This window comes from Mus musculus, chromosome 12 (assembly GCF_000001635.26).
Source record: "Mus musculus strain C57BL/6J chromosome 12, GRCm38.p6 C57BL/6J".
Taxonomy (NCBI): Eukaryota; Metazoa; Chordata; class Mammalia; order Rodentia; family Muridae; genus Mus; species Mus musculus.
Window position 1 is genome coordinate 73,519,919 of NC_000078.6, and position 26,804 is coordinate 73,546,722.

A 26,804-nucleotide genomic window follows, 5' to 3' on the forward strand; every position below is an offset into this window, starting at 1 on the left:
CAGATGAGACTAAGACCACCACTTACTGTTCCCACCGCCTTTCATCTACAGAGCTCAAAGTATTTGGCAAACATTAATTAATTATCACACCAGCCTGGTGAGGTAAGGGTATTATCTCATAATAACATATAAATACCGGCTGCTTCATGAAAGCCGCTACTTAAAAGGGACAGTCCCACTGGATCAGTTTCAAACCCAGTCCCCTCACCTGGTCTAGACCTCGAAGGCTTGGGTGACATGTTGGAGAGGGCCCAATTCTCTGATAACGTGATATCCCAGAGTGAACAAAGTCGCCCTCTCAAGACGATGTCTTTAATGGTCTTAGGGGTTATTACCCGTTGGAGGACCTTTTTCATGTTAAAACACTAATTGTGGCTTATTGCGTCTAAGTTGCTGTTAGTCTGCCCCTGGAAGAGGTTTAAGTGGGAGAGTCTGGGATCCTGTTTCAGACACCCATGGATTTGAAGGGACTGTGATCATTTCATGGGCTTGTCATATTTTCTTTGTCATTTTAAAGTCTGGGCATCTTGCAAAAACACGGTTTCATAGTTCATATGAGTGCTTGCCAGCCAGAAATTCCACCCAAGACAGTGAGCTTATCGGAGCGAAGCAGCACTGGAAGGTTCGACAGGCTTCCGGACTGATCATCCCAAAAGGACATCTCTTTTTATTTCGGATCTCTTTATTTCTGGCCATGACCTCCCTGAGCAGAGTCGTTGACATCCCAGTTGCTGACCCGGAAGCTCTCAGGGTTGATTTCCCAACATCTCTTCCAGTGAATCCTTCCCGACTCCTCCACATGCTACCAAAACCTGAGTTCCTCAAGAACCCACCTCGTGAGCGTGACACTCATCCATGTGACATCTGACTGGCTTTTTGAATCCCAAATGTTAATTTGGGGTGTTTGTGTGATGACATGGGGAGCTTGCGCTCTCTTTAAAATCACCCCACATCTAGACTTATCTTCCATGTGGGAAGTGCTCTGTAATCGTTAATTCAGGGTTTATGTTGGTCTGTCGAAATGTAAAAAATCTCCCCAGGCTCTGGCTGAAACCATTGTTTATAGTCTTAGCTGTGCAAAACCTTTATCTACACTGCTCTGAACTGCTCCTAGGAAGCAAGCACCTCCACTCAGCTGCACAAGAAACCATAGGTACCACTTAACAACGGCAGAGCATTGATCTGCTAAGTGTATCTGCTTGCCCTGGTCACTGGCCTCCCTTAGTTAACAGCCTCAAGGGAGAGAACCAGGCTTTGGACTCATAACTTTGGTTGAGCCGATGGGTCTCCAATCTCCAAAGTGGGATAAACCAGACCCCTCCTCTCTGTTTATGTTGGCCCACCGTGTCCCTTTATGGAGAGAGCATTCCAAATAAAGTGCTTCCTCTGTGTATTTTGACAGGAAACACACTTCTTTGCTTTCCTTTTGTTGTGTGCCTTGCTCTCTTTCTCCCAGAGTTGTTTAAATATTTTTGGTCCAATGACATATTTATTAATCCGCTCCTCTCTGCACGAGGCATGACGTGATTGGTTCGTCTGTAAAGTCCTTTTGGAAAAGGTAGTTTCTCCAGTGAGAGTTAATAATGTTGCCACGATTCATGTAAAAAAAAAAAACCACCAAGACAATCTCTTAAAAATGGACCACATTTATCTAAAACAGCTGGTAAAGAAAGCACACAGGCCCAGCCAGAGGCAGCGGGGTCAGAGGTCAGGGTTAACACCGATCTCCGTGGAACTTTGAAGCCGACGTTTTACAGATTATATGTGTCTCGGCGCACAGTGGGCACGGAGTATAAATTGGACTTAGAGGCCCCTATTTGTTCTCTGCATTTTTATGAGCCTGTGAGCTCCTCTTTGAAGCAGCATACGAAGAAAATAAAAACTCATTTCAATGTTGTGGAACTATTTACCATAAATCACATTTATACCCTGGATTTGTGAAAATATAAGCCTCTCTCTCTCTTTCTCTCTCTGGGTGTGTGTGTGTGTGTGTGTGTGTGTGTGTGTGTGTGTGTGTAAGTCTCTCTCTTTCATGTGCACACACATTTAAGGAGTCTATTTTTCAACACAGGTAATGTGTTATTATTAATTATTATTATTTTAATCTTTACAGTATTGTTAAGCCTGTTTCCTTTCTCCTTTCCCTGACTCTCCTGGGACGGTGGGCACCCCTGTGAGGCCTGTAAAGTGGTTCAGCCAGAATCTTTCCCCCCAAGGAAAACTCCATGATACCATGAAACGCTGGCTCTAACATTGGCTCTTTTGCACTAGAAAACAGCATCTGATTTCAAAGGGATTAAGTTCCACTCTGGAACTAATTATATCATTGGTTTTATGGATTTTTTTTTTTTTTAAAGTTGCTAGGTGTTTTAACTGGAGAAGGCTGGCGACCCAGAGAGAAACTTGTCCTGGCAAAGACTCTGCCACGGGCACTTTAGCCACCTAATTAATTTTCAATAAAAGCTCGCAATAGTTAATTTGCTCTCGACCCAATGTAAATCAAACAGAGACAAATAGGTTAAAATTGGAAATGTGTGATGGAAGCCATGTTTATGGTCAAAATTACCTTTCACCCTGGAAATAACACAGATTGATAGAGGAAAAAAAATGAGACCACACAGGTTTTTGTTCAAATACATTCTGAAGGGAATTAAAGACTTTATTAAGACGGAAAGCTGTGGCCCTCCCTCAAATTGTCTATCTATGAAATAATGTTATTTTAATATAAAAGTAGAGTTTGGAAAAATGTTACCTTAAAAATCACAGAATTAAGACATTGCTCCCATTATTCCAGGTGGCCTGAAGCCCCTCATTTTCCCTGCTTTTACCACAGTACAAGGTCCAATCATAAAAATACTATAAAGTTATTAAGTTCCCAGGCCTAAATTGGCAGGCATACCTACCCAATGCCACATTCCTCCAGCTCCTATGTTTCAAAGGCCAGCTTTTTAACATCAAATAAGCATTTTTTACTTTTATGAGAACACAGACATAGATTTCTTATGAGTTTATAATGATACTTCAATTTGCCAATTAAAATACCCAGACAATATGGATATCTTTGGCCCCATCTATTGGACTAATATTATTATTAAGGTTCTCTCCAGGACTTTATATCTGCAAAATATACTGTAGGCTTTAATCATTTTAAATCGCTTAACTTTTTCCCATTTTCTTTGTGCTTTCTTTCCTCTGATTTCTCAGACGACTGTCCCATTTTAATACACAAACCTCTCACGGGGTGCACGGTGAAATGAGTTAATGTTTTAGTGCAGTGGAATGCTCGTCACGAAGACTGTGAGCTGTGGCCACTGGGCGCTGAACGTGGCCATTGAAAGTGCCCCTGGATTCTATTTTTATTTCACTCTTGCCAAGTTCATGGAGCAAATTCCTCTTTCTCTCTCAATCTGGCTTTTCTCCCTGCCCCAGAGGAACGGTGTTTCGGCTGTAATGTCTTCCTTCTAATGCACTATAAATGCGGTGATGAATTGGACACAGGCTAGCTTCTTCTGAGAGGGAGCCCATTATCCCGTCATGACATTCCATTCCTGGAACTTAATTTTTATTGTAACAAATGACTAAGTACGGAAAAATGAAACACTGTGATAGGCCGATCCGAAGTGGCCTTCTGATGGAAAGTGCAGTGGGATGACAATTGTTTACCGCTGCCTTCTAGGGGGCTCTCTGCTGACATCCACTGCCCAAATTGGAGTTATCAAAAGCATTTTCTGGCTGTTTATGGAAGCCCTTCATTCACAGCGACTGGCCAATGATATTATATAAAGTGCTTTTCAGAAAAGGTAATGTTTAAGAGGAAGAGTGGGAGAGACAGACACACAAACTTCCCTCCGCTCTAGAACTACCTGGAGATCTCCTTAAGCTGAAACTTAGGGTCCCAACTCCCATCAAAGGGCATGGAACACAATCTGCTGAGGCAGGACCTCTGAAGGACATTTTCAACCATCGTCCCAGCTGATGGGTTGCTTAGACAATACCAGGAACCCACTTAACCTAGCACTTCTGGTCATCTATCTTCTCAACAAATGTCTGCGAGCCACTTGACCCTTGTTTTATAACAAAGCACTCCCCTGCTCTCTCCTCCTTTGGATTTCTTAGAAACTAAGGTGATTCTTTCAAATCCAAGTTCCTGTTTAAAGACAGTCTGGTCACACCAGTCCATTCTCCCTTCACTGTTTTGTACAGTAAGAGCCATCAACACATCTGAAAGAGCAAAGCCTCAATGCAGATGAGGGACAAATCAACTCGGAACCCACAGACCCCAGAGACCCAGTAGGTTTGGTGTGTGAGTTGCTTAGAGCTTTCATCTGCATTGAAAGAGTCATAGGTGCCACCAAACTGACAAAGTGAGCTGTGAGCTATGACTCATGAAAGGGCAAGGGCCACTCTCCTCAAAGTGTACAAACTCAGTAGCCTTGGCTTCATTCATATGGACCTTCTGTGTCAAAAGGTTCACAGAGAACCTGTGGAGAACCTGCCTCAGAACAAAGTGGAAGGTAAGAATGGACTCCTGAAAGATATCCTTTGACCTTCACATGGGCACAAGCACCCTTACACACACATGTTACACACACACACACATGTTACACACACACACACATGTTACACACACGCGCACACACACAAATAAAACAAAAACTGAAAGACAGCTTTGCCACTAATTAATCATTTATAATAAAACTTATTCCACCATTCTGAAGTATTATTAGACTACTTTCTAATAACATTTAACAAGTAGTATAGTTGCGCTTTCTCAAAAGCACTGCGATTTTCAGGAGAAACGTTTAGGAGCAAAGAGAGTGTCCGGGACTTGTGTGACATGGTTTAAATGGAGGGATGCTTTGAAAGCAGACTGACACCTCAGGATCGCCGCGTCGGTTTATCCTCCTGTTAAACCGTTAGAAAGGACCCATCAGGAGAGTGAAACGGTCATCTTCCCTGGTACTTGAAGCTGGCATGGTTTTGAAATATCCCAGATTCATTTAAATAAGGGCACAACCTTCAAATTGCCATCGTGGGAGTTCCCAGCCAGTCACCTGTATTATAGGAACTTCAGAAAAAAAAATCTTTGCAAACTATCTACAAAATTTAGAAGAACAAAAAAAAAAAAAAAAAAAAGACCTTTTTATCTCCGTGGGAGTCTAAGGCCAGAGAATTGTGAGTTCAAGGCCAGTCTGGGCTGTATAGCATAAATCCATCTAAACATCAATATTTTGCCAATACCTAATCAATTTCTAGTATTAGACAAGATGTCCTTGAAAGGATGGACGTTCATGTGTTTCTCCCTAATCACAGACCATGAGGTGTTAAAGGGGTTAATGAGGTCTCAACTCATTGTCAACTAATTACCTTTATGCTGCTGTCACCACTTGTTATACTTCTGCCAGCTCCACCACTGTAGGTGCCCAACCCCAGAGTAATTGCCTCCAAAAATACACACCCCCAACAAGAGCCCAGTGTGGCTCACTCCACTGGCGGGGGAGTAGGGGGGTGGGGGTCGATCACTGCTGTCACCAACACCTCCGAGCACACAAGCATGCACACGCTTGTATGCAAAAAGCTTTTTAGAAACTTTCATCTTTTTAAAAGGGCAGGAGAAAAAAAAAATCAATAAAGTGCTGTCCTGGCCTGCAGGAGGGGCTGGCTGAGACAGTACGGGTGGCTGAGTTGTATGAGAAACAGATGTAAGCTCCCTGGGACCAGGGCAGGCCATTGTCTTTACAACCAAACCAACCAGCCAACTGGAAGCAGTGCATGTCCCTATCACCCTTCACTGAACGTCACCCCCACCCACCTCCACCCCATCAGATGACAGTGCCATCTGTGTGTTGAGCCCAGGAGTAGAAGGGGCATCAGGCCAGCCAGAGAACTTATGATTTAGGTTCACACTTCACCCAAGTGGGATTCTTCGCCATGATTCATGCTGTGGCTTGACTCGGCAGGGAAGCAAGCTTTCTCCTCCTGCTGCCTTTCTGCATTCTGCCATCAGACAAGTCGAGATTCATCTGCTGCCATTCCCATCCGTATTGTTTCAGATTCTTATTTTGCTGGCCTAGGCATCCTCTTAGGGCCCGGCACAATGGGTCCTTGTTGGGGTGGTTTCTTAACTGAAGCTAGATCTAACGGAGAGTTCAGGATTCCGAATGACCCCAGCTGCGTTGGAAAACTGGCAGTTTCTCGTGAAAATAAACAGCCATCGAGCCCAGCAATTCCACTCCTGGGCATTACCTAAGAGAAATGAAAAGATTCCTCCACAAGAGGAGCCATGCAAGGTATTTGGAGCAGCCTGATTCAGAGTAGCTCTAGAATGGAAAACAACAACAACAACAACAACAACACCCAACTCATCCATCCAAGGGAGAAAGGAAGGTTAACTGAGTACTCCCACGTCAGACTGCCACTGAGCAATAAAGACGAATGAGCTTCTGATACAACACAATAGAGAGAATCCTTGAAACATGTTCACCAAAGGATTCCAAGAAGAATGCTCCATGGTTCGTGTCTATGCAGCTCACTGACAAGGCTAGTCTATAGTAAAGGCTGAAAGAAGCTGCCTTTGACAGGGCATCAGTTGACTGTGGTGGGCACAGAGAAGCTGTTGGGAATGGTGGAAATGTCCTCTATGGGGGAATGTGGAGATAGATAGCCATGCAAGCTCAATGACTTGAGTTTGATCTCCAGAACTCACATTAAAAAAAAAAAACAAAAACAAAAACAGGGCATAGACGTATGTCCATAATCTCAAAACTGGGGATGGGAAGACAGGAGGAGCCCTGGGGCCTCAGGCTAGTTAGACTAGCCTAATTTGTCTCAGAGCCTAGTAAGAGACTTCCTCTCAAAGAACCAAAGTGGATGGCATGTGAGGAACTATGCCTGAGGTTGATCTCTGACCTCCACATGCACATCTATGGACCCACATGTATGTGAACATGTGTGTGTGTGTGTGTGTGCACGCACATAAGATATGCATTCTGTATCATATATGGAATATTGGTCATTTTCTAAAATCACAGTTGACCAAACACTTCAAGCAGAATCTCTAAGATCTGTTTGTGGTATTATGTTATACGTCATATCTCAATGTCAAATTAAAAGTTAAGTATTTGGCAGAAACAATAGGAACAAAGAGAAGATGAAGAAACTAGAGTATAGCAATGGGAAGCTGTTGATAATGCCAGGGAACACTACTTATTAAGAAGGAGAAGAAATGTGCATGTGTGAAGAAATCCCTGGCCAGCCCACAACTGCTTTTCAGTCATTGACTGGGTGCTGATTCGATCCTAAGCACTGTGCTGGTCACGTCAGCATATAGTCTCTCACTGAATCACTCTTGCTGATCCTCCGGTTCAGAGCTGGATTCATTGTGGTCCATGGTTCATGAAATATGCACATCACTGACCCTTGTGTAGTTAGATTTATTTGGTTAGCTAGTTGTTTTAACCAGAACGTGTCTACCTAGGCAAATCACTAGGACACAGATGTCTTGACTATAATCTGCTACCTCATCCTTTGGTTCCTCCCTTCTTCTCCCTGGCTACCTCATCTTCCTCCAGAAAGCCTGTGTTGGTTTCTTTAAAACACACACATACTCTCTCACACACAAACTCAGCAGGTGCTAGACCACCAACTCCATACATGCCACCAGATGCAACCTGACATATAAATTTATTGATGCCACATGAGCACAGAGACATAAAGTTTAGTGCTATTTAGCTCTAACTTTATGATAGGATGTTATACACAGCCAATGTTGGGAGAGACTTACTCTTTTTCTTTAATTTTATATTGCTATGGTTTATGTAAGCTATTATATAACTTTGTATCATTGAATCTTTGTTACAAACCTAGGAAACAGGTATTATCCACATTTATAGAAGTTAAACTTGGGTCTCAGATAATTTAACAAGTCTGATTTTAGGTGACTAGGAAGGGACGGAAGACAGATTCAACTCTAAAGCTCTTTATGAATATGCTGAGCTCTGGTCTCCACTCTATGGTGCCACTGTTTGTGGCCATTTGGCTACTATGTCTGTCTACTGCTCTACACATTTATATTTAAACATGAAAGTCAACAAGGAATCCAGGCTGTGAGTATGTAACAGAATTGTCCAAATTCACCTCATAACTTAGAGGTCATTGTACTCTGGGAGAGAAACACAACTGTGTGTGTTTAACTTCATTGTCCAGTCCTCTAACTCAGACTATCCAAGCAGGGACTGTTTTGGGAAAAACCTTTGGAGGGCAACTGTGTGTGTGTGTGTGTGTGTGTGTGTGTGTGTGTGTGTGGTCTGTGTGGTAAGTGTGTGTCTGTGTATGTGTGTGTACGGTGTGGTATGTGTGTGTGTGTGTGTGTGTGTGTGTGTGGTGTGGTATGTGTGTGTGTATGTGTGTGGTGTGTATGTGTGTGTGGTGTGTGGTATGGTGTGTGTGTGTGTGTGTGTGTGTGTGTGTGTGGTCTGTGTGGTAAGTGTGTGTCTGTGTATGTGTGTGTGTATGTGTGTGGTGTGTATGTGTGTGTGGTGTGTGGTATGGTGTGTGTGTGTGTGTGTGTGTGTGTGTGTGCACATGTACATGCACCCATGTGCACTTTCTGGAAAATGTCTCAGAACAGCATCCTTATTTTATTTAATCTCATATGCTAAAAGAATAAGTGCTCAGGCATTGTTTAAGCCAGTCCTTGCTCCTCACCTTATAACCGTGTACCAGGGGCCACGGGAACTAGATCAGCCTCTCAGGATGCCATTACAGCCAAGCAGAATCTCATTAAAAATCAATTCCTTGGGTCCATAAAGCTAGTTTATTTTATCTTCCTGGAGTGCGGGCTGCTAGCAGTTACATAGTTCCATTGTGTGGCAATCTTGTCTGTTAAGAACATCGAACAAAACAGCTATTTAAAGATTTCCCATTTTATGTTAAACTTTATAATCTTACAGTAGTTTAAGTTTTCAGGGTTTGCTTTCGAGCTCCAGGTATCTTGTTACATGTGTGAGAAGTAGCCTGCCGGCCCTGGGGCCCCATTAATTAAATATTTGCCTTTATAAACTAGATGTTGTCTGATGTGAAAGTGCAGATTTAATGGAGCAGCAGGGGTTCCAGAGCCCAGAGGTTCAATGTGTCCAGTTGCTGACAGTTCCCCATCCACCACTGCTTTCTGATGGCTGGGTGGCACGTAAAGTCTTTATCAGCAACCAGGCAAAGCTCAGGTAGAAAGTTTTCTTTTTGTTCTGATTCAATCCAAGTATCTCTAAACCCCCCTGGGGATACATACGCACTGGCTACATTTTATAAATGGGGAGTTGAAAGCACGTAGAGATTCCATGACCTGCCGGGGTCACACCCTGAATCAGCAACAGAGGTAGAAGAAATTGGAGAGGCCACTCTGTCCACATCTGGAACCTTTTAACTCTCTCAGCCCCTGTCAGTGGATTTAGAGGCTGGCAGATTTCAGAGGTCAGTGACCTTCTGGGGTAGTGCCTAGCAATGAAACATACGGGCTTGAATTCCTTAGAGGTTGGCTATTGGGCTCCGAGCTGCAGGCGCAGAGCATATGCCGCAAAGTCTGTGTTGTTTGTGCGGAGGGTAATGAAAGACGGAGAATGGAGTGTGGGTTCGGGTTGTAAGACGTTAAGAGCTGCACACACATCAAGGGCTCCTCTTCCCCTGCCACGGATTGTTGACTAGCAAAAGCACGTCTTTTTTTATTTATTTTTTTAACATATCAAACATCAATGTAACTTTTAAAAAGTCCTCAGTGGAAGGTCGCGGGGCATAGCTTACTGGGTAAGAGTGCTTGCTCTGAGAGAGTAAGGACTTGACTTTCACTGTCACTCAGGTAAAAGCTGGGCGTGGCGATACAGCAATAGGTGCAGGGGCAGGGGGTGGATCCTGAAAGCTTGTTGGCTAGCCTGCTTAACTCAGATAACAAGTTCACAGTTCAGTGAAACACCCAGTCTCAAGGCAATAAGATGAATAATGATATAGGAAGACATCCGAAGTCCTTCTCCGGCCCCGTCATGTGTGGGCTCGGCCATTCTTGTACTTACGCAGCAGACTTCCACAGAGTTCGCACCTGCACACGCATGCGCACAGACACACACTCGCCTCAGTGGAAGATAACAGCACCATCCTTCTGCTTTGAACGCTTACAATTTGACAATCGCATTTCTCAAGACGCCATTCCTGGAGCAACATCCTCCAAGATGTCTCCTGTGATCTGCAACATGGCAGTTGAGGGTAGAATAAACAAGAGGTCCTCATTCAAAAGGTTTGCGTTCTACACCCTTGCTACGTTTCCCGTACTTACAAAGCATGCTGTCACTTTAGCAAGTCTGAAAAGTCCTGCCATGAAAGAAAGAAATCTCATTTTATCTTGTTTGACCATGGACTTCGATTCAACAAAACAACTCTATACAGCCTCTCCTAAAAAATATATAAATAATTTCTGAAAACAAGTAATCTTTTAATATTAAAGAAAAATGTATACCAGTGTCTTAGGGTGTGTGTGTGTGTGTGTGTGTGTGTGTGTGTGTGTGTGTGTGTGTGTGTGTGTTTGCTTTGGTTTTTTGAGACAGGATTTCCTGGCTGTCCTGGGACTCTCTGTGTAGACCAGGCTGACCTTAAACTCCTCGAGATCCATCTGCCTTTACTTCCCAAGTGCTGGGATTAAAGTTATGTGCCACCACCGCTTGGCTTTAGTTAGGTTTTATTGCTTTGAAGAGACACCATGACCATGGAGCTCTTATAAAACATTTAACTGGGGCTGGCTTACAGTTCAGAGGTTTAGTCCGTTATCACCATGCCAAGAAGCATGGCAGCGTGCAGGCAGACATGGTGCTGGAGAAGGAGCTGAGAGTTCTGCACCTGGATCGGCAGGAAGGCAGGGGTGTGTGTGTGTGTGTGTGTGTGTGTGTGTGTGAGAGAGAGAGAGAGAGAGAGAGAGAGAGAGAGAGAGAGAGAGAGAGAGAGACTAGGAGAACTGGCTTGCACTTCTGAATCCTCAAAGCTGGTCCTAGTGACACACTTCACCCAACAAAGCCAGTCCCCATGGGCCTATGGGGGGGCATTTTCATTCAAACCACCACAACCAGCTATAGGAGCTTCTGTCTAAACTTTAGATTCTAGTTTGTTGGGGTTTTTTTGTTTGTTTGTTTGTTTGTTGTTGTTGTTGTTGTTGTTTTTTGGTTTTTTGAGACAGGGTTTCTCTGTATAGCCCTGGCTGTCCTGAAACTCACTTTGTAGACCAGGCTGGCCTTGAACTCAGACTCTAAAGCCTAAGGCAGAGAATTCTACCACTAGAAAAGAATCCAGTGGGTTAGACCAAGCCTCTACACTTACAGAGGAGGAAGCATAGAGGAGCGAATAACTTAAGTAGATCACACCACCTCCCATGCAGGCGGCCACCACTCTGCACCTTTAACAACACCCTATCCAAAATCAGCTGTGAAACTAGACATGTTGCCACAGGGTTGTTGTGTGCTGGTGTCTGCCTGGGGAAACACTATGCTGAGGAGTAGGCACTAGACGAAGGAGTTTAGGAAAGTTACAGGGCGTATGCACAGATGATCAGACCCTGCAGCTGTATAAAGGAAACAGGACAGTTTCAGAAGTTGGGGTGGGGGGTGAGGGGTGGAGAGTTGGGTGGGGGGTAGGGGGTGGGGGTGGGGCTGACCATTGCTAGGGACAGTGGTGCACACTTCAGAGGAACCTGCAGGAAGAGTCCTTCATGAACCTCTTGGCTCGGTGGTGGAACTCGAGTTCCACACATGGACATTTGCTTTATGAAAGGCCAGAGTAAGTCTCATGAGACTTTGGGCCTGAAATTGCTCTATATGTGTGCTGGTCGTGCATAGGCCTGCTTTCTCGCTATTTGTACATGCATCTGAGAGTATGTGTTTATGAAGAAAACCATGATTCCTTGTACCCTGTTAAAAGGAAGCCTGGGGCAGGTGATCAGGAGATAGGAAATGACAAATTATGTTTGATGGCCAAACTGAAGCCTAATTCCTTGAGCAGGGAGACAGAGGGTGACTGGAAGGAGTTTATAGCCAGGCCGGTCTAAAGAGGATACTTTCCTTGGAACCTTCCTCCCCCACCCTCAGTGATATTTTATCACAATGCGGTTTCCAGCCTTGGCTGAGAAATGATGCTGTGAGTCACAGCCTGGCCCGGCATCAGCTCTGACACACTTAACATAATGGAAGACATCTTTCCCTCATAACTTGAAAAACATGAAGGCAGATATTGGCTCTGAGTATGTCTGATAGTCTAACTTTATTTCCTGTCAACAGAAATGACTGTGATTTATATTCAGTCATCAACTTCACACACTCTCGTTCCACTCCTATTGAGAACGCATAGAGAGACGTAGCAGTCCAGCCCATGATCTATGCCTTTCCAGCAACGCTTCCTAGTCCTAAGGAGACCTCGGGGACTGAGAAAGACACTTTGGTATTCTCATTCTGCTGACACTTGATCCCCCTGTGCGTCTTTTTAGTGAGGTGCATTACCAGGGCTTCAGCTGAGCCCCGGGTCGGCTTTGATCTCCAAGTGCCTCACCTACCTGTCCCACGATGAACAAGTTGGCTGGCTTGCATCCAGCGGTTACAGTGAGATGCTGCCTGCCGCGGGGCTCATCCACGTTGGCATCTGGTGCGTTATTTTATGCTTCCAATATCTAGGAGGAGCGTGAGAGCTCTGAAAATTCCATTTTCTTCTCAAAAATTGATCGATGTTTTGGGCAGTGCAAATTGAGCGATGGGCTTTTCCGTTATCACCGTGGTACGTCATCTGCTTTTGAATTCAGAAGCATTCTTTTCGTGGCTCTGTTATGATGCTATGTGATCCAGTGAATTGAAGACAGCATCAATCATAAGATCTTCCTTAGCTGTGTGTACCACTAAGAAAGAAAATGTTAACAATTAGAGTGCAGCCCAGTTATTTTTTACACTTAAATTTCTGTACATTGCCCCTCTTAAAGGGCTCTTTTAAGTTATTTACAGAGCTCATTTATGTATTGTGCTCTGAAGACACAGAGAGGAAACAAGAATCCAACATGGTGCCACACACCTCAGAGACAGGAGAATCAGAGTTGAAGGTCATTCTTGACTAAATAGCAAATTCAAGCCTGGTCCGGGGATTTATGAGACTGCCTCAAAAGAAAAATATGTATAGAGTAAATTGGCTAAAGTTCTCCTGAACCTTCTTTCTACTGGGATAAATGTTCGTTTTAAACGCTTTCAGTGAAGAAAGCCTCAGTGTCCATTTTACTGAACACAAATCAAGGTTTTGCCCCAATGCATGATGGAAGAACACATTCACAACTCTGTCACAGTGGTCACCTGGCTGACAGCAAGTCTGGGCTCCAGTCCCCTGTGTGTGAGATGCCATGGGTTATGAGGACACCTTGATTTTAGAGATGTTAAAATGTGTCTGGGAGCTTGCAGTTTGCGTGGGATAAACGTGGTTTGCTTGGGTCTAAGATCACAGTGTGTGGTTCCCTTACACAAAAATTCAAAGCGGGTTTTTAAAAAGTTCTATGTCTTCATTTATAAATCCAACCTCAGTATAGTATGTAAGGTTTAAAATCACTTGCACCAGGGACAATTCGCTTTGGTCATTTCAGTGTCAGCAACTCCTAGGGACCCCATGCCTGCCCCCCAGTGAGTACACTCACATCCCCTGTGGTAAAAGGTGCCAGAACTTCATGTTTTGAGAGAAATGGCTATCGACAGGGTTTATCAGCTGGGAGGCAACTTCCTACAGCTCCCGGGGAGGGCATCTGCTGATATTGTCAGTTTTTTATTCCAAAAGTGCAGTTTCTAACATAAATAGACTTGGGCTAGAGAAATGCCCTCTTCTGGCATGCAGGGAATATTTATTATATATTTATTTATGTAAATAAATAAATAAATAAATAAATAAATCTTTTTTAAAAAGTCTATAGCCATACCGTCCAAACATGCCCAACCTCGTCTGATCTTGGAAGCTAATATAAAAAGACTTAGAGTCGGGCATAGTAATATATGTTTGTAATCTCAGTGCCCAGGAGGGTGAAGCAGGAAAACTGCTACTCAAGGGCAGCCTTGGCTACATAGTGAGGCTGTGTCTCAAAACCCAGGGGTAGCAGACCACAGATTAGTGCAGAGTATTTGTTTAGCATGTGCATGGCCCAGAATTCCACCCCTGGGGAGAAAACAGAGAACGAGATAATTATACGTTCTTAGCATAGACTGCAAACTCCTTCTTTATGACACAGCTCCAAATCTTATCTATTCTGGAAAAAAAAAAGTAACCATTAGAAATGTATTGAAGAAATGGTCTATACTATTGGAGTAAAAATTAAATATAAGCATGCCAGTGTCTTTTTCAATCAATTAATTAAACGTATAAAACACATAATTAAAATGTAATTCATTAGTACTTACTTCATTTACTATCAAGGGTTTTGCTTATCTATCAATATATTTATTGTTTATTTTATTTTTTTAAATTTATTTTTACAGGAGAGGCGTGCCTGCTCCACAGAGCAGAGATGGAGTCAGAGGACTAGTTTGTGGAGTTAGCTCTTTCCTTCCACCCTCATGGAAGTAGGGCTCAAACTCAGGTCTCCGGGCTTGCAGGACCGCCTTTACTCTCTGAGCCATGAAATAGGCTTTCACTTTAGTCCAGGATGATCTGGAACGCAGAGCACTCTTTCTTAAACTCTAAGATGCTGAGATTACATGTTGGGCGATCACAGTCAGCAGGATTTTTTGTTTGCTAATATTTCACATGTTTTTTCACAATCTAATAAGAGCTTTCCGCTTCCTTCTCTCTGGATAGTAAATGCCGGCGATTCTGACTACTTCCAGAAGAGGGCAGTAGTGTACACCTTTGAAACCGGATTCTGTATGCTTTGACTTGTCCTAGAAACCTTAAACTAGGTTTGTCAGTTAGCTTTCTTCTCAGTTCTTGACCGGATCAGGGAGACCACACCCCGCTGGCTAGAAGATGAAAAACTGAAGCCTTCTCTTCCAAGGTTTGTAATGTGCCTAGGAGCAAAAATACAAGAACGTGCGCTGTGCACAAAAGAAAAGTCATCTTCTACACTAGCACGGCCCCAGACTTGCTTCCATTATACACTTTGGGCATGGCAGCCTTGCTAGAATTGTTGGGGACTGGGAGCTTCAGCTTTCCCTTAGAGTGCTCTGGGCACCGGTTGCTTTTGTGGTCCCATTAAAAAAAAAAAAAAAAAGCTTAGCCGGGCGTGGTGCCGCACGCCTTTAATCCCAGCACTCGGGAGGCAGAGGCAGACGGATTTCTGAGTTCGAGGCCAGCCTGGTCTACACAGTGAGTTCCAGGACAGTCAGGGCTATACAGAGAAACCCTGCCTCGAAAACCATAAAAAAAAAAAAAAACAAAAAAAAAAAAACAAACAAAAAAAAACAACTGAATTAGTTTTTCCCAAGTTCTTCAACATGGCACGGAATGTTTACAGATGAATTATGGCTGGCTGACACTTTGTGTCTGACTTGTGTCCTTAATACTGAAAGACACCTGAACAGACCCTTAGAGTGTGGTTTTAGAAACCCCGTGCGTTTGTCATTAGCACCGAGTACATACTCCAGCCGTTACTGTTCGCTAGTTTTCAGTACTGAAGAGTGTGTGTACTACATGGAGTTGTTGAGAGGAGAGAAGCAGAGAGGAGAGCCATGTACCCACCTCGCGCACTGGATAACTCTTTGTGCCTTCTGTATCTTTTCCTTCTGATCTGGATCTATTGGCCTAGCTGTCTGTCACTGTGCTAAAATCACCCTGTCTTTCAGTGAGTCTTCCTTCTAGGTAGGACAAATGGGTGTCTTCCTACCTTACTATCGGCCCTGTCCCCCAAATTCTCTTCTTTGGTTTTTTTTTTCCCACCGAATTAATCTTGGCATTTGTAATCAATCACTATGAGCATAAAAATTAAAAGAAAAATAGCCAGTGAGCCCCTCAGTCACTTAGTCATCCCCTCAGCCCGAGGGCCCAGTTTAAATCCTGGCTCTGGGTCTAGATGGCCTGAAGTCAGGCATTTACCTTCACATAACTTCAGCACCTTCCTACATGCAGTGAAGACAATACCAGACCCTGCTGCCCAGGATCGATACAGGCATCACAATGTGACAAGATAGCCAATGTGCAGTTGCCTGGGAGACACATGACAAATGCCAGCTAACGGACTCCCAGGAGCTGAGCCCTTTCTGTAGTCTCCCTGGGCTAGCTGGAATGCCCACTGTCTCTCAACTAGCTTCAACCCCAGGGCAGCTTCTTTCTCCAAAGTTTTGTTTCCGCCCTAACAAGATGGAAAAAACACTGAACTTGTCAAGATGAAGCCAAAAGCCTAGGGTGTCATCTGGAAACATTTCAGTGTAAGCTGTTTAGCTGGGCTTAACTTTAAAAGTGAATTGTAGCTTATTGCTGAACACTTCCTCAACACTCAGTTCTTTAGTGGCCACAGAAATACTTGCCAGGAGCCACTGGAAAAGAACCGCGAGACACTGTGAAGTCACTGTGGGATCTCGAGGCTTCTTTGTTTTTCTCTTTTTGATGGACTCAGGAAGAGAAGCCATTCCTTGTTCTGGGGCCAAGCCTCCTTCCTAATTCATTTTTCTGGTTCCTCCATGGCTTACGACAAACCCAAAGCCATTCCTTCCTTAACTTGTTTTCCAGAAAGAGGAAAGTCCAATGTAACATAATTTTTTATAACTTCTTCCCAGCAACATATATTACTTTTAAAACACAAGCATACTTTCCCTTGTCCCGCGTTATTCTTTTCCATGTGCAATTTTCCCGATGTATTGAAGTGATAGCCTATGGTTTGTACCGACTTGGAAGTTTATGACTCTTTTGTGGCAGATCAAGAAAACATAATTCATTCATGGCTACTTAGTGCTTGGGGAAACCAACCCCTGAACTTAAATAACTATGGTGTGACCTCTGGAAAGTATCATTTATAGTTCTAAAATTGCCATTATGGAGATAACAAGATGTGCCAAATCTTATAAACCAAACACCAGTCAGCAAATGGGGCAGCTACTATTGCTTCTTTTTTTTTTTCCTTACATTTTGGGTAGTTCTCCATAATACTATTTTTGTTTAAATGAATTCTAAGGTAATTACCCAGCAGAGGAAAACAATGTTCATTTTATACTTTATTATAAAATACTTCAGGGAGTAAAGAATTCTCCTCTATAAAGAAACACCACAGAAATGTAAATATTCCATTAACATACTGCAGTTTACTAGCAAGGACATCGATTCCCTGCGATCATAAAGGAACCACCCCACTATCAAGGGCTAATATAACCCATCTGCTCTTCATTTCTGCAAATTACTCTATGGAGGAAACCCTGACTGAACATGTAAGTTCTTCTCTTCAGATGGGAACTCCAAGCTTTTGTGTGCCCTTCAGAATATACGTGTGTTCACAGCACCCTTAACCCTAAAATTTGTAATCTTTTACAGTGCCATTTCTGCATCTCATTTGTTTCTTGAACTATTTCGAACACATTTAATTATAGGAAATGAAGTGCGCCGTGGTAGTAAAGTAACGGAGTTAGCAGTTTCCTAGTTGTCATTCAACGACTATTTAAGGATCTGTGTGTACTGTTTGAGGTCCCAGGAACTGGCAGTGAAAAAAAAAAAAAAAAAAAAAAAAAAAAAAAAAAAAAAAAACAAGGAGGGAACAAGTTCTTAGCTCCTGTACAGTTAGCGGGCTGAGCTTGGAGACAGAGAGGGACACAGCAGGTGTCTAGGCGACATGGCAAATACCCTAAGAGAGGACTGGAATGGACACCCAGGAGGACCCGGCTGAAGACGGGACGTGGAAGAGGCAAGAAAGGCTAGAATCTTGTGGCGTGTTGGAAGAACAATGCCTGAAGATCCGGAGCAAAGCCAGCCATGAAGGCCTCGAAGACCCATGTGGGGATCCAGACGCCCTCCAGTGGACGGGTGATTGTAAGGTGAGTGCTAACACATGAAGTTTGTTTTTGGGTTTTGGCTGTAAAGTGAAAGTCAACAGGATTCCTGACCAGGAGGCTCCTCCCACTTCCAGGCGAGGAAGAATAGAGCAAGGCCAGGGCACCAGTCAAGACCGGTTTGATTGACAGTGCCCGTGGGATACAGATGCCACGGTGTCCAACAGCAAGTGGAAGCAAGAGAAAACAGACACCGACCAGCCAAGCTGGCGGTTCAGGAGTTTGACTGGGAGGATGGAGGAGTCAGGCTAAGTGCCGGAAATGATCTGGGAAGGTGTGGTGGTTTGAGTGAGAACGGCCCCCATCTGCCCATATGTTTGAATGCTTGGTCCCCAGTTAGTGGAATTTGGGGGAAAAGATTAGGAGGTGTGGCCTTGTTGGAGGAGGTGTGTCACTGAGAGTGGACTTTGAGGTTTCAAAAGCCCAAGCAGGGCTCAGTCTTGTTCTCTCTCTCTCTCTCTCTCTCTGTCTCTCTCTCTCTCTCTGTCTCTCTCCCTCCCTCCCTCCCTCCCTCCCTCCCTCCCTCCCTCCCTCCCTCCCCCTCTCCCTCTCTCCCTCTCTCTCCCTCTCTCTCTCCTCTTCTCTCCTCTCTTCCCTCCTTTCTTTCTCCTCCTCTCCCCTCTCTCCCTCCTTTCTCCTTCCTCTCTCCCCCTCTTTTGCTTTCTCTCTGCTCCCCCCACCCCCCACCTCTCTCTGCCTGCTGCCTTTTAATCAGGATGCAAGCTCTGAGCTAGTACTCTGGAACCATGCCTACCCACCTGCCTGCTTCTATGTTCCCCACCATATAACGGTCATAGACTAACCTTCCAGAACTGGAAGCAAGCCCCTAACTAAATACTTTCTTTTATAGGTTGCCTTGGTCGTGGTGTTTCTTCCTAGCAAGAGAACAGTAATTAAAACGGAAGTACAAGGCCTGCAGGAGACATCAGTAAACTTAGCTCTGACCACACCAACAGGTGGCACCTGGGGGACCTTCAGGTGCATCAAAGAGGTGACAGGAAGATAGGAGAGGAGATAGTAGTGGAGGCAGGAGAGTTGACACTTATCTATCCATCACTCAGTAATGTTTTAAAGGTTCATGCAGGCAAACACAAGCACCAATTGGCTTCTTTATTGAAAACTTGACAGATACCATATTCAGGAGTTTGGACATTGTGTTGAAGTAACTGATAAGTCTTAAGTTTTAAAGACTTGCACAACAAAATGAAAAGATTGGAGTTTTCAATTCTATTACTTGGTCTGAGTGGGAAGTGTTGTATCTCCTAGGTTAGATGTGTTGACAGAAATGGTAAATGTGGGCTCAGTGACTAAAGCACTTTCTGAAAGCAAGAGAACTCATACAATCCCAGGCAGGCATGGCAGCCTGCCTGAAATACCACACCCGGAAAGGAAACATGAGGAATACCAGATGTAAACTGGCTAACAAGACTAGCCCTATCAGTGAGCTCTGAGTTTGATTGAGAAGCCTGCCTCGTTTATATCATCCCCTCTAAGGCTCAGGGAACACTGTGGAAGAGAGAGCAGAAAGAATGTAAGAGCCAGAATCCAGGGAGAAGGGCTGGAGGATGTCTTTTCTGGGCAAGCTCAGCCATTGTAATTACAAACTCACAGCAACACCAGATCTGGAAAACAGAACAAAACAACAACATCAACAGTCCGGCTTGGGTGGAAGAGAGGTCGGGGGGGGGGGGGGGGGGGGGGCGGGGCTGAGTCATCTTTTTGCTACTGAGAGATTCAGGAAGTGAGCTCTCACTGTCTTCAGTTGTCCACACACTCATGACCCCAGTAAGCTCCAATATGCACTTTCAATCCAATAGTTACCTGATGGCCTGACTAAATTAAATAGGTAACAAAACAAAATTAAAAGTCACAAACACAGGAAAAGTTCTGCTAGGGATGGGGAAGGGGAGTCTGTAATAGGAATGGGAAGGAAATGAGAGGGTGTTGGAGAAAGTCATCAGAATACACACACACAAACACACACACACAGACATACCACAACACACACAGCACAACACACACACATAGACACATACAGACACACACACAGACACACACACAGCATAACACACACCATACACACATACTCACACAGCATAACACACACAGACACATACACAGCACAACACACACATAGCACAACACACAGACACATGCACAGCACAACACACACACCATACACACACTCACACAGCACAACACACACAGACACACACAGAGCACAAAACACACACACACACACACGGCACAACACATACAAACACACTGTACACACACACTCACACACCATGCACATACACACACACATACACTCACGCATAGGACATGGCACAAAACACACACTCACACACAGACACACACAGCACAACAAACATGGGCACACACACAGCATAACACACACAAACACATACTCACACACTCACACACAGACATACACACATACACACCATGCACACGCACACATACACATGGCACAAAACACACACACTCACACACAGTACAACATACACACAGCACAACATACACACAGCACAACATACACACATACACACACAGACTCACAGACATGAAACTGCCTCACAATGAAATTAATTCCTTTAAATATTGAAGCAGGACTAGCAAGGTAACTTAGCAGGCAAGAGTGTGCCAACTGTGTGCTATGCCCACTATGTGCTATGCCTACTGTGTGCTATGCTCACTGTGTGCTATATGTTGGAAAGACAGAAGAGACTCCTGAGAGGCTGGGAGGTGGCTCGGCAGCTGAGAGGACTTGCTGTTTCGCAGAGGACTAGTGAGTGATTGCTAACACTCCCATGGTAGCTCACCATCATCAATAACTCCAGCTCCAGGGGATCCAACACCTTCTCCTGACCTTGGCACCAGTCATGTGCATGACACACACACATACATGCAGGCAAAAGACTTCACACACATAAAAACATGAATCTGGAAGAAATGACTCCTGAATGTAGTCCTCTGACTTCCACATGCGTGTTATGGATTGTGAACACTTGCTCTTGAGCATGGACCATGCACATGAGTGCATGAGTGCACGCGCACACACACACATACACAGCAAATAAATAAATAAATGTAATAATTAAAAATAAATAAGCATGCTGGGTGTGGTGGCACACACCCTTAATCCCAGCACTGGGGAGGTAGAGGCAGGCGGATTTCTGAGTTCGAGGCCAGCCTGGTCTACAAAGTGAGTTCCAGGACAGCCAGGGCTATACAGAGAAACCCTGTGTTGAAAAAACAAAAAACAAAAACAAAAACAAACAAACAAACAAACAAAAACCCACAACAACAACAACAAAAAGCAATTCATTTCAGTGGCTGTCACTTCACTCAATATTAGATTTCTTCTTTGGTTTCTAAGGACCACTCCTTTAACTATTACTACACTTACTTATTGTGTGTGCTTGTGCGTGTTGTGTGACTTATTGTGTGTGCTTGTGCGTGTGTGTCATGTATGTGCAAGAGCTCCAGGGTGGAGGTCGGTGAACAGCTTGCAGGAATGAGCTGCAAGTGACCCTGCTTTCACTGGGGATATCCTGGGAATAGACCTGGGGGTGTTAGGGTTGGCAGGAAATGCCTTTACCTACGGAGTCACCGCCCCAGCCTGAACTGCTTACTGTTCCATAGAGTTCTAAACAGAATCAAAAGGGATATATTCCTGCCTCGTTGGTCTTGATGACTTCCTGGAAGCTCACGCATTTTGATGGATAAGGCTAATAATGAGACCACACAGTGTGAAGCACCTTAGGCTTCTGCAACAAAGCCCGTTTAGAAAAATAAAGCAACTTCTATTAAGGACACATGGCTTACAGTTTTCACTGGCGATTTAACGTGTCATCTACTGTGGGAGCTTGGTGAGGAGGCACTGTGGAGGGGCTCCTGATGGCAATACCTTAGCTTGCAATAAAAGGTATACTGCACTCAACTTGATCAACAAAACAAGCTAAGGGGAGCGGAAGGGGGTGAGCCACTCTTCACTCATTGCATCTCCCCCAATCCCCCTCGTTAGGGGATTCTGTGGCTGAGCCAACCCTGCCTCTCTCACAGTTTCCCTTGCAGCCGACCCCTTGCCCTCTGGGTACCCTGCCAGCCTAGGAATATGTCTGGCGCGCATTTCCTTTTCATCTTTCCCTGCCTGTCTGCATTTGGTCTCACTGCCCGGTTTTCTCTGTGTCATGCAAGCTTAGCCTGCAGGTATGTTAGCTGAAGGAAGGCTGATATGCTCTAGAGATCTTACCAGCAAGACTAATGATGGCTGCCTTCATACAAGGTGACACAGCAATGCGGGTAGTTTTCCCAAAGGTAGTGCTGTCTTTATTGGGGAAACTTATGGAAGGTGCTTTTTTGCCACATCAGCAACTGAACAACAGCTAAACAACTTAGCCAGTTCTCTGCAAAGTGAAGCTATCTCGAGAGATCTCTTTAGGCCTTTAATGAGTTCCAGTCCTATTTGGTAGGGTCCTTTAAGTGACTCTTCAGTTTGTTGGAGAGAGAATTAAGAGAAATTCTCCCCGGGGGGAAATTTTTTTTTTTAATTGCCAACTAAAATTAACCAGCTCTGTTTAATCTATAGCAAAAATGTAGGTTGCAGTGAATATCCAGTGCAAACTAAAAAAAGAATTTTATTGATAGTGACTGATGGTTTGTAACACTGAGACTCACCATCAGCTCCTTGGTGTGTCAGAAGGAGTTTTAGTTGTAGCTTACTGAGTAACACAAAGCAAAGTCTGTCCTTGGTTGTTTTAACAGTTGCCTAACTGTTGAGCCACTTCAGTTGAAGAGATACTAGAAACCTCAGCTTGGTGGTTTTTGTTTTTTGTTTTGTTTTTTTCTGTTTTTTGTTTTGTTTTGTTTTGTTTTGTTTTGTTGGAGGTGGGCTTTTCACTGAATACATGTCCTTTACTTCACAAAGTGGCTCAAAGTTGTTTTCTAGTCCAGCTGCTGAGGTCCACTCTGTCTCACTCCTAGAAGACATCCCTTCAGTTGGGAAACAGGAGGATAGGACTAACCAGAATCATGATACTGGACAAAAATGCTCCACAGCACAGGGGCCACTGAAGCAAAGGCCTGACACTGTCGTCTTAAACTTCCTGTTCATCGGGGTCTCAGATACTGACAGGTAGTTGTAATTTACAGTCTGAGTGAAATGCAGAGCGGCAGGCTGCTATGATCATATTCTTTAATAACCTTTCATACTAAAATTGAAAACACACTGTCATTTATCAAATTCAGACAATAATTGAGGATCATGTCACCCAAACACAGGATGTTGACGTAAGTTCAAATTCTGTTTTAAGAAGTTAGCAATAAAAGACGGAGTTCGTGTTGACTGGACACCATTCTGAACGGTGATGCTCTGGCTACAATATGAATGTGCTGGCAATAGGAGGCGAATGGCTGGTACTGTTTGTGCCTTTAAGATCATAGTTCAAAAGAACTAAGTAATGTGATAACAGAGAAAGTCAAACACAACCTTTATTCTCTTTCAAAAACCTTGAAAACAAGGCCTGGAACTACAATTTAATGACAGGATTTTAAGTTTCATGGTCTCACATAAAAGTTAGTAACAAAAGACTACTGTTCTACAAAATGATAGTAAAATATAGTTACCCTCAACTGTATAGGGAAAAAAAGGAAGCAAATTCCTTTACCTGACACAGGGGAGGGCTGATCAACCAAGCATTTATAATAAATAAAACATTCTAAAGTACACGCCACATTCTGCTTTTCATAGTCAAAAATCACAAAATGTGACCTGATATTAAATTTTATCACATTCAGAAGTCAGACAATCAACACGGTGGAAATGCTAAAGAATGTTTTGATATACATAAAGATGAGACAAGATTATATTAAGTCACTTTTTATCTTAGACGGGCACGCTATTCATCCAAAAATAAGTATTAACCAAGACAGAATAATAGAATGGATGGAAAGAATCACTGTAACTCAGCATTTGACCGCCATACAACATACTCCAACAACTCTGCTGCCCTTGAGGAATGAAAATTCACTGATAACCAAGAAAATGACTGCACTAGGGAGCCAGCCCAGAGGACCCTGACAAATGCCAAGGAACTTTTCTTCAGGGAACCTGGAAGACAGCATCATGGGAAATTTTATTTTTAATTTTCTTTGAAATTATTGTTCCATAAAAATAAAATAAAAATGTCCCACTTGCCTCTGAGACTAGCTTTGTATCAATTGTAGGCAATCAGATAAAATCAGCTGAGTAATTTTAGCATTGTCTTAAAGGCTAAAATAATTGGGAGTCTATTTTGCATATTAGAATATATTCCTTATCAATCTTTAACGTGATCAGTAGAAATGGGTTTCATTTGAGAGTTGAAACTGGGTTTAAGATAGTTCTTTGTGAAGATAATACAAATGAGTTAAATTATTCCCTTCAGCATGATTCAAGGTGGGGGTGGGGTGTTGAGAAAGAAGGCAAAACTCGGTCCCTCAGGGTTGCAAGGAAACTGCTTCCCACTAAGATCATTTGCAGTCGGGTTTCTCAGGTTAAAACACTTGCCCCTGAGCCATGCAGACTGCTCTTGCGTTTTCAGATTTTTACACGGCGTCTTCTTAAGTTTGCTTTTACATTTAATGACGCACTTCTGCCCTGCAGATCTGCACTTTCCTAGACCTAGCAAGTTTTCTTGCTCATTCCACAAATTGCCAGCTTCCTTCCTATGTGTTTAGGACCAAACAGGAGCACTATGATTGCCACCGTTCACGGGAACAAATTATTACAGGTAAAACTGAATTCAGGTGAGTACTTCAGGCCCAACCTGGCTCAAGATTCCAATTCAAGGGCACAAGGATTCCAGAGAAGCTTGCTCATCCTGGCCTTACTGTGTCAGAACCTGAGGGGCCTGGTGCCTCGTCATCGACTTAAATCTTAACCAATATGCTTTCCCTGCTCCTCTGTGCCTCTGCGGGCAATCAGCGGGTATCATTTGCCATCCCAACACTTCCCCGCCCCATCTGATATCTCCCTCCCAGAAAGCGGAGGGAGGTGTGCCTAGAGGAAGGAACAAAAGTTTAGGCTCAAAATCGGGATCCTGGCTGTTGGTCTTAATGAGTTCCAATCCAGGAATCTTAAGGACCTGGCGTGTCAAGTCGGTAAGCCATGGAGAAGATGGGGAAAATGGCAAGATGTGTCACTCTGCAGTCCAGAACCTGAGAACAGTCCCGTGGCGGGTAATTCCCTTCACCAGGCCCATCTTCCACAACAGATCTGTGGGCCTGAAGTTGTGTTAGGAACAAAGGCCACCGCTAAAAGCGGCTTGGCCAAGAAGCAGGCAGGGTTTCTTGGGAAGCAGGATCACTCATCATCGTTGTCGTCGTCGTCCTGGTCCTGGTAGCGAATGTAGACGACCAGCATGACAAAGCCCATGACGATGCAGAGGGAGCCAACGACCAGGTAGGCGATGCCCAGGAAAGGGTTCTTGCCACCCATCCAAGAGATGTTGCTAAGAATGATGAGCTTGTGGCCGCCGAAGGCGCGCACCGGGTAGTTGTAGGTGATGTTGACACGGTAGGTGCCCCGGGGCAGACCGGCGGAGTAGTTGCCCTGGCGGATGCGCGCATAGAGCTTGCGGAACGTGGGCAGCGCCGCGGTGCGCATCCACACCACGAAGTCCTGGTTGATGAAGCCGGTGTTGTTGGGATCCGGGCTGAGCTCATAAACCGGCCGGTGCCAGTTGGGCGGCGGCGCCGTGCCGCGGAAGGCCAGCGCCAGGCTGCCGTTCACCAGCGGCGGGTTGCGGAACTTGACGTGGTAGTCGGTCCACCAGGCGATGGCGGTGCGATCGAGCGGCACCTCGACGAAGGGGTCCGAGGGCTGGCGCTGGTGCCAGAGCGAGAAGGAGTCGTTGAAGAGGCTGTTGGCGATGGCGCCGCACGGTGCGATAGGCAGACCGTCGGAGCGGAACTGGTAGGGGGCGCACTCGTTGGCCGGGTGGCGCAGCGCGCTGGCCAGGCCGCTGAGCTGCGCGTCGTCGCGGGACACGCCGTAGCGCCGGTTGTTCTGGTAGAAGTTGGACAGCTCGTAGTAGAGGTACACGGGGCCCGGGAAGAGCTCGGGCAGCGTAAAGCTCCAGGAGCAAGCGCAGCCGGGCGGCGGAGCGCGGCCCTGGCCCTTGGCGGCGCACACCGAGCAATCGCCGGTGCCGGGGTTGCCGGTGTAGTCGTACTCCAGCTCCTTGATGCCGTTGGAGGAGTAGAAGAGGCCCAGGCCCAGGCCGATGAACGCCAGGCCGGCGCAGAAGAAGAGCGGCAGCGCGATGCCCGCCGACAGCAGCGGCTGCCAGGCGGGGAGGCGCTGCTGAGTGAAGGCGGTGTTGTCGGGCTGGTGCGCGCCCCGCGCCGTGGCGCTCCAGGTCATGGCGGGGATCTCAGCCGGGGCCTGCGGCCGCCGACTCTCAACCCAGGATCAGCGGCGAGCCTCCCGCCTCCGCTCGCCTGCTCAGCTCGACGGCTGCTCCCCGGCCCCGCCCCCAGCCCGCCCGCCCGCGCAGGTGCGCCAGCCCCGCCCCCCACGCAGGTGAGGCCGATTGCGGGGCGCGCTGCCTCTGCCCCGGGACTGCTCAGTTCCGCCACCGCCCAGGTGACCTGGGACTGGCTCCGCCCCTGCATGGCGCCCTTCCCAGGTGAGCAGGGCGAGGCTCCTCACCACACCAGGCTCTGGCCCTTCGATCCTCCCTGTCTGACTCCTCCTCCTCTCTATTCCTCCTTCTCTCCCTCCTCCCACTTCTCCTCCCCTCCTCC

General features: G+C 45.2%; 1 protein-coding gene across 1 annotated transcript; it reads right to left on the minus strand.

Annotated features, from left to right (window-relative positions):
* Positions 1-23,195: 23,195 nt before the first annotated feature.
* Tmem30b (transmembrane protein 30B) lies at positions 23,196-26,477 on the minus strand. Its single transcript, NM_178715.3, has one exon. It carries the CDS (start codon positions 26,419-26,421, stop codon positions 25,360-25,362), a length of 1,062 nt encoding a protein of 353 aa, NP_848830.1. The 5' UTR covers positions 26,422-26,477; the 3' UTR covers positions 23,196-25,359.
* Positions 26,478-26,804: the final 327 nt, after the last annotated feature.

Bases quoted from the DNA above. Each gene is read 5' to 3' on its own strand.
- Tmem30b (NM_178715.3), bottom strand. From the start codon at position 26,421: ATGACCTGGAGCGCCACGGCGCGGGGCGCGCACCAGCCCGACAACACC.